General features: G+C 45.1%; 1 protein-coding gene across 1 annotated transcript in view; it reads right to left on the reverse strand.

The window, feature by feature from the left end:
• The window catches only part of pabir2 (PABIR family member 2), a 31011-nt gene extending 23711 nt beyond the window's left edge, over positions 1–7300 (reverse strand). The window contains exon 1 of the mRNA XM_072595656.1: positions 6986–7300. Coding sequence (XP_072451757.1) covers positions 6986–7104 — 119 coding nt within the window. The 5' untranslated portion in view covers positions 7105–7300. The remainder of the gene's footprint in view (positions 1–6985) is intronic.
• Positions 7301–9297: the final 1997 nt, after the last annotated feature.

Here is a 9297-nt window from a genome sequence, read left to right on the forward strand (position 1 = left end):
TACAGCATGGAAACAGACCTTTGGTCCAACCCGTCCATGCCAACCAGATATCCCAACCCAAACCAGTCCCACCTGCCAGCACCCGGACCATATCCCTCCAAACCCTTCCTATTCATATACCCATCCAAATGCCTTTTAAATGTTGCAATTGTACCAGCCTCCACCACTTCCTCTGCAGCTCATTCCATACACGTACCAACCCCTGTGTGAAAACATTGCCCCTTAGGTCTCTTTTATATCTTTCCCCTCCCACCCTAAACCTATGCCCTCTAGTTCTGGACTTCCCAACCCCAGGGAAAAGACTTTGCCTATTTACCCTATCCATGCCCCTCACAATTTTGTAAACCTCTAGAAGGTCACCCCTCAGCCTCCAACGCTCCAGGGAAAACAGCCCCAGCCTGTTCAGCCTCTCCCTATAGCTCAGATCCTCCAACCCTGGCAACATCCTTGTAAATCTTTTCTGAACCCTTTCAAGTTTCACAACATCCTTCCTACAAGGAGGGAGATCAGAATTGCACACAATATTTTAAAAGCAGACTAACCACTGTCCTGTACAGCTGTAACACGGCCTCCCAACTCCTACACTCAATGCTCTGACCAATAATGGAAAGCATACCAAACACCTCCTTCACTATCTTAACTATCTGCAACTCCATTTTCAAGAAAGTATGAACTTGTTTTTGTTCAGCAACACCCCAGAGGACCATTAAGTATGTAAGTTCTGCCTTGATTTGCCTTTCCAAAATACAGCACCTCACATTTACCTAAATTAAACTCCATCTGCCACTCCTCAGCCCATTGATCTTGCTGATCAACTGTTAAAGAAATTAATTCTAAATTCCTTAAAATGATCAAAGTTGCCAAAAATAATTCGAGTGTGGTTTACAGTGGCATGATATTGAACTCTGTATTCAGTTCTATCCACTGGTGCTGAAGGAGACATAACTCAAATCAATAAAACCATTCACAAAAATGTAATTGGAACAAAACCAAAGACAGTCCTTTTAACAAACTCAAAACCAGACACTGAGTATAGAACAAATTTAATTCCATCTATGCTTTCCCAATACAGCATCGTAAGTCTTAAAGTGCTAAATTCCTACACAATGTCCCACTCACTCACCCACCAATCAGTCACACAAAACTTTAATCTTTTTAGTCTTTCATCGGATCTGGACATCACTTGCTAGACCAGCATTTATTGACCCTGTAAAGAATGCAGATACTTTCCCTGGGGAACATCAGTGAGCCAGATAGATAAACTGCCAAGACAAAATCCAATCCTCATGTTTGAATCCCTCAACATTTCTGTAACCATCTCCAAACTCTAACATAGAAACAGGAGTAGGCCATTCAGCCCTTCGAGCCTGCTGTGCCACTCATTCTGATCACATCTGATTATCCAACTCAATAGCAGGTTCCCACTATTTCCTCATATTCATTGTGGGCGACACGGTGGCACAGTGGTTAGCACTGTTGCCTCACAGCGCCAGAGACACGGGTTCAATTCCTGACTCAGGCAGTTTGCACATTCTCCATGTCTGCGTGGGTTTCCTCCGGGTGCTCCGGTTTCCTCCAACAATCCAAAAATGTGCAGGTCAGGTGATTTGACCATGGGAAATTGTCCCATAGTGTTAGGTGAAGGGGTAAATGTAGGGTAAAGGGTCTGGGTGGGTTGCGCTTCGGCGGGTCGGTGTGGACTTGTTGGGCCGAAGGGCCTGTTTCCACACTGTAAGTAATCTAATCTAATCTTTGATCCCATTAGCCCCAAATGCTATATCCAATTCCTTCTTGAAATTAGATAATGTTTTGGTCTTGATTTCTTTTTGTGGTCGTTAATTCCACAGCATTACCACTCTCTGGGTGAAGAAATCTCTCACCATCTCAGTCCTGAATGATTTACCCCATATCTTCAGATTGTGACCCATTGCTCTAGACTCCCCTGCCTTCAGAAACATCTTTCCTGCATCTACCTTGACTTGCTCTGTTAGAGTTTTATAGGTTTCTATGAGATTCCCTCCCATTTTCTGAACTGCAGCAAATGTAATTCTAACTGATTCAATCTCTCCTAACACCTCCCTCTGCCAGACCAGGAATCACGCTAATAAACCTTCACTACACTCCCTCCATAGCAAAAACATTCCTGTTCAGATGACATCAAAACTGAACACAATGCTCGAGGTGTGGTCTCACCAACGCCCTGTACAATTACAGCACGACATCTCTGCTCCTGTACTCGAATCCTCTCGCTATGAAGGTTGCTGAATATCATTTGTCTTCTTCATCGCCTGCTTCAGCTGTATACTTACCTTCAACAAGAGGTGCACAAAGATACCCAGGTCTCATTGCACATTTCCCTCTCTCAATTCACAGCCATTCAAATATAAGCTGCCTTCAGCTTATAACATGACATTAATCCACATTATATCTTTCATGCAACTGCCCACTCATTCAACTTTTCCAAACCACACCAAACCATCCCTACACCTTCCGCACAGCACAAACCCTAGCAGCTTTGTGTCTTCTGTAATTCTGGGGATATCACACTTAGCTTCCTTATCAAAATCATGAATGTAATTTGTGAATAGCTGGGGTCCTGTCACTGATCCTTGTAGTATCCCACCAGTCACTGCCTACCACTTGGAAAAAGATCCATTTATTCCTACATTTTGTTTCCTGTCTGCCAAACAGTTTTTAATCCATCTCAACACACTATCTTCTAATCCCATGTGCTTTACAGACTAAACTCTATGTGGAACTTTGTCGAAAGCCTTCTGAAATTGCAAACAAACCACATCCCCTAGCTCCCCTTTATCGAATCCACTAGTTATATCCTCAACGAATTCCAGCAAATTTGTCAAGTATGACTTTCCATGCTTCCCTTGATTACATTGCTTAAGCATACCCCTCATTTCACTCCTACCAACAGAAGCTATAACTTCAACAGCCTGAAATCCCTGCTCTGCAATACCATCCTTATCCCTTCAACTCCATCAAACTCCTTCAACCTCAAATTCCTCTACCCTGTAGCTGTCACTATTCTGCTTTTGCTCTCAACCCCTTCATCTCCCCAGCAAATCCATCTGACCTTTCAACCCCAAACACCAATACTGCCCTCAGTTATAGAGTCATAGAGACGTACAGCACGGAAACAGAGCCTTCGGTCCAACTAGTCCATACTGACCAGATATCCCAACCTAATCTAGTTCCACCTGCCAGCACCCAGCCCATATCCTTCCCATTCATATACCCATCCAGATGCCTTTTAAATGTTGCAATTGTATCAGCCTCCACCACTTCCTCTGGCAGTTCATTCCATACTCGTACCACCCTCTGCGTGAAAAAGTTTTCCCTCTCACCCTAAACCTATGCCCTCTCATTCTGGACTCCCCCACCCCAGGGAAAAGATTTTGTCTATTTATCCTATCATACCCTTCATGATTTTATAAACCCCTCAGCCTCCGACGCTCCAGGGAAAACAGCCCCAGCCTGTTCAGCCTCTCCCTATACCTTGAATCCTCCAACCCTGGCAACATTCTTGTAAATCTTTTCTGAGCCCTTTCAAGTTTCACAACATCTTTCGATAGGAAGGAGACCAGAATTGCATGCAATATTCCAAAAGTGGTCTAACCCAATGTCCTGTACAGCCACAACTCCTGACCAATAAAGGAAAGCATACCAAATGCCGCCTTCACTATCCTATCCACCTGGGACTCCACTTTCAAGGAGCTCTCATAACTCCCTCTCCAAACCCTCTGCCTAAGCCCCAATTTACGAGGAATCTTTCAACCTTTCCACCTTAAACTCCTTTCACAGTCCTGTAATACCTTTACTAAAAAATTTCAGCCCTCAAACCCTTTAAATTCACTCACTGCAAGACCGTCCCTTCAACAGCCCAACAATTGGTAACTCACCCCCTCTGTAGCTCAGTTTTCATTTTCCTGACACGCCTGTGAGCATCTCACATCTTGCTCCAGTTTAGGATGTTAAGTCATATAAAAAGGTTAGTGCTACATAACAATACAGCAGCTTGGCAGTTCTGACATCACAAACAGCAAGTGATGCATTGCTACCTATAAACATTGGGTACAAAAGTTCAAAAACCTGTCTTAAAATCACAAATTGCATTAACCGCTCTTTGCTTTAACTGTTAACATCAAAGAGACAAACTGAGGATGGAAATTATGAAGCTGGCCAGCCCACAAACAATCATTTGCAGCTTACTTCCTCATACAAGCACTGGAAATGGAGAATGGTGGAGGAGGCCAATCAGTCATGCCTGTACTGGCTATTTGAAAACTGTCCAACTCTCCCCCGCTCTCCTTCTATAGCCCTGTGTATTTTCCCTTTAATTTAGTTATCCAGTCCTCTATTGAAAGTTTCTGCTGAATCTGTTTCCCCTGTCCTTTCAAGCAGCATATTCCATATCACAACAACATGATGCAGAAAAATAAAGTCCAGCGTCAGGTTCTTTTTCCAATTATTTTAAATATAGGTCTTTGTAAACCAATGCTCTTCCCACCAGAAAGAGACTGTTCTCATTTACTTTATCAAAACCCTTCATGATTTTGAACACTTTTGCCAACTCTTTTTGATCTTCTTGGCCCCAAAAAGGAATCTGTTTCTCCACGATCAAATCAGAGTTGGTGAGAAAGTAGAATGAAATTGTCTAAATTGTTCGTGCTGATTAGTCTCCTGCTGAGTAAAGAAAGGTATTGAAATAGGGTACAGTGCTATAATTAAACATCTCTCCAAGACTGTCCAGGGCCTATGACCACATAGCAGACAACAAAATCACAGCATAAAATTAAAATACTGCAAATGCTGGAAATCTGAAATGAAACAGAAACTGCCAGAGAATCTTAGAGCTCCAGCAGCATCTTTGAAGAGAAAAACAGAGTTAATATTTCAGGTATGATGACATTCATCTTAATCTACACTTCTCCAAGCTTAAAGTAGCAGTTTCTTAAATCTATCCACATAATTAAATTCCTTATTTCTGGATCCATTATCATGAACCATTTCTGCACCTTCCTAACGTGTGAATACAATGTTCCAGCTGAGGCTGACCAAGTGTTTTGTCATAATTTCCATGCTTTTATATTCTAGATATCTATCAAATATGAGGATCCTGTATACTTATCTAACCACTTTCTCAGCTTGTCCAGCCACATATAATACTTGTTCTTCTTAATAAAACGTAATGGTTCCATTAAATTTCATTGGCCACCTGATTCCCCATGCAGCTACAACATCTATATCCCTCTAAAATTTATGTTTCTCCCATTGTTCCAAGTTCAAACGTTAAAATTGTGCCCTGTACACTAGTTTGGGCCATTAAGATAGTTCAAGACAATCAGAGCTGGATCAGTGATGCTGGAAGAGCACAGCGGTTCAGGCAGCATCCAACAAGCAGCGAAATCGACGTTTCGGGCAAAAGCCCTTCATCAGGAATAAAGGCAGTGAGCCTGAAGCATGGAGAGCTAATTATCTCTCCATGCTTCAGGCTCACTGCCTTTATTCCAAGACAATCAGTGGTCTTACCAGCAAGCTCCTAGGATTTTATAGACTTTTTGGCACAGAACTGCTTCACAACCCATTGTCAGATCTGGCTGGAGCTCTATCTGGCTTAGTAATCTTCTACCATGACCTCTCAATATACTAGGGCCATCATAAACTGAGATACTGAGCCATATCTTATCTACACCACCACACCTCCTCAATTCTCATTTTCACATCACTTTTTTGCTTCCTCCTCCTCTCATTAGGGATTCATCCTTCTCTATTTCTTCACACCTCTGTCTTCCTGTGCTTTTTTCTCTAGTTCTCCAGACATTCATGTTCTCATCATCCCTGTTAAAATGGTCAACATTAACAGCAAACATCACTGACCATCACACCTCCAGTCTCAATCATTCATTCAGATCATCCACGACAATCAGTAAAAGAATGGGGCTCAGTCAATCCTTAAGTGCAGTCCAATTTGGACTTCCAAACTGTCACTTTCCCTGCAATGCTTCTCACTTTTGTCTTGTACATGTCCTGTAATAGTCATAGAAACATCTCAGGCAGTCTATGCCTTTGCCTATCCTATGTCTACAACTCTCTTACCCATAAACCTTTACGATCATTGTGTCTGTCCAATTCTGGTCTCTTGTTCTTCACAATATCTCTGTTCCACCAGTTGTAGCAGTGCCTTCAACTGCCTGGTACTAAATATTGAAATGATTTCCATAAATCTCTCCACTAATTCTTCTACCTTTAAGCCTCTCTTAGAAAGATTTATAGTGGGAAAAGGCAGAAAAGTGGATATGAGAAATTTCAGATCAGCCACAATCTCACTGAATGGAGGAGTAGGAAACTGGATGGGCCGTATGCTCCCACATCACATTGGTCTAAAGGTTCCTTGTCATCTGTCCCAGTATCACTCTCAGTGCAATGTCATATCGAGTCCAATTAGATTACTGTGAAGCACCTTCATACTCTCAATAACAACCGATCAATCTCAACTGACCCACTGGACTTTGTGGGAAAGTTTCAGGTTTTTACTACCGTCTGTGTGAAGATGAGCTCTGACCAGCCTGCCTCTAATGTTAGGGATCAGGGATTTTGTCCTGGATTCTCTCCACCAGCCAAACAGCCGAGTGTGTGTGTGGTTTACTCCCGACCACCCTGTGGCCATGGGGAGATCACTCACTCACTCACTCAGACACCTCCAGGATGTAAACACATCCCTCTCAATCTCGGGATGTTGGACATTAGTTCACGGCTGAAGGAGTGTTGTTGAAGTTGCTGTGACGGGGGGGGGACGGGGGGGGGGGGACCGGGGACGGGGGGATGTTGATTGAGGAGCCCGCCCTGAAACTCCCTCCTTCTCCCAATCGGGGCCTCGGCCACCGGCTGCGAGTGGGATCTTCCTGTGCGCCAGAGCTGCCCTGTTTCCATAACGACAGCAGCGGGGCCTGTACCCGGAGCCTGGGCCTACCTCAGGCCGTTGATCATGGGCGCGCTATTGGATCTCCTGAGGCCGCCGTCGCTGGGAGCCGAGGGCCCGGGCCCGGGGCCGGGCAGCGGCAGCTCCAGCTCCATCTTCTCCTGGGCCATGGGGCCGAGCCTCAGCCGCTCATCCCGACAGCGGGGTCCCCGAGCACGGCCACGACATGGCGAGGAGCAGCCCAGCTAGGCCTCGGGCCTGAAACAAACACCTGGGAGGCTGCGCCTCGGCCTCGCCCACATCCCCGGCCGGACACAGACAGCGATCTCCCGGCTCCCGCTCCCGCTCCAACCGCCCTGAAACAAATCCCGCCTCCCCAACACTAGCCAATCGTGGAGCGGCCTCGACTGACAGGCAGGTGGGTGTACCAATCCGTAAATACGAATGGGTGACTGACAGGGCTGTTGGCCAATCACAGGTAGGGAAGTGTTGGCTTTGTTCCAAACACCAAGCTTATCGCTGATTGGCAGTTTCGTGGCTAATCAGCGAAAGCAACGGTGGATTTGGAATAAAGGTGGGACTTCCTGCCACCGCTGTCCAATGGGAAGAGGGTTAACCCGACCTGACCCCACCGCAACCCCTGAGATGGAGGTGGAGCCGATACCGGAGAAGGCGGGGCTCAGCCCGGTTGGGCGGGGCCTATTCCTGAAGGGGCGGGGCCTATTCCTGAAGGGGCGGGGTCAGTTGGATTGGGGAATGTCAGGTCTTTCAGGATGTGTAGAAGATGTTCAGGTCCATGGAGCTCAACGTTGTGAAACTCATTAAAACTATCAATCTTTGGTCACCATGACTTGGAGATGCCAGTATTGGACTGCGATGCACAAAATTAAAAATTACACAACTTCAGATTATTGTCCAACAGGTTTATTTGGAAGTAGACGCTTTCAGAGCGATGCAACTTCATCAGGTGTTTTTTGCAGAAATGCAGGAGAGATCCCAGAAGGATTACAGATCACAAACCCACTCAAGGCGACCGATAGTGTTCCCTTCATTGTCCAGTACTTCCCAGGAGCGGAAGGACTACACCATGTTCTTCCCAGGCTGCAACACATTATCACTGAGGATGAGCACCTTGCCAAGACCTTCCGTGCGCCTCCACTTCTCGGATTTAAACAACAACCAAACATCAAACAGATCATGATTCATAGCAAACTGCCCGGCTTTCAGCACTCAACACCCTACAGCCCTGTCACAGAAGCCACTGCAAGAAGTATCAGAGTATCGACACAGGTAACACCATTACACATAGGGACACCTCCCACTATGCAGGCAGTGAGTACTCATATGACTCAGCCAACATTGTCTATCTTATACACTGCAGGTAAGGATGCCTTGAGGCATGGTACATTGGCGAGACTGAGCATTTGCTACACCAGATGAATGGGCACCACACAACAATCACCAGTCAGGAGTGTGCCCTCAGTCGGGGAACACTTCAGCGGTTCGGGACATTCGGCCTCAGACCTTTGGGTGACCATCCTCCAAGGCGGACTTTGGGACAGGCAACAAGAGTGGCTGAGCAGAAGCTACACAATCTCTCTCTCTCTCTCACACACACACACACAGATCCTCTGTCATACACAAGCTCTCTCTCATATGCACACACATACACCCCCCGCACTCACACCAACACACACCCCCTCTCATACATACCCCATCACCCTCACACCTACACGCACACACTCACATGCACAATCTGTTGCTTCTACATGTGCACACATATAAATGTATGGAGTGAATTTGTTTTTGCAGAATTTTACTTTGCTCAAAAACTGCATGAATCCTTGTAACACTCTGTAAAACTATACAGAGAGTTTGTCAGTCTGACATAGCATTGGGACACAGACAGACTTCACACCTAATGTTTAAAAAGCTGAGCTAATTTGAGAATGTAATTTAAAAGAAGTTCTGGGAGTTACATATCAAAGAACAGAAACCAGCATATCCATTATAAAAGATGAAAGTTTTAATCTCAGATTGTTTACTGTATCACATCTCCATGACACTGGACTCCTTTGGCTATAAGTTCTTTGAGCACGATCTTAACCTCCACAACCAACTGATGAAGAAGCAGCGCTCCAAAAGCTAGTGCTTCCTAATTAATCTGTTGGACTATAACCTGGTGTTGTGTGATTTTTAATCTTTGGTCAGTTAGACCATAAGACATAGGAGCCATTCAGCCCATTAAGTCTGCTTTGCCATTCAATCATGGCTGATAAGTTTCTCAACCCCATTTTCCCCATAATCCTTGATCGCCTTGATACTCAAGAACCTATGTCTTAATATACTCAATCCCTTCTACC

Source organism: Chiloscyllium punctatum, chromosome 25, assembly GCF_047496795.1.
Source record: "Chiloscyllium punctatum isolate Juve2018m chromosome 25, sChiPun1.3, whole genome shotgun sequence".
Lineage (NCBI taxonomy): Eukaryota > Metazoa > Chordata > Chondrichthyes > Orectolobiformes > Hemiscylliidae > Chiloscyllium > Chiloscyllium punctatum.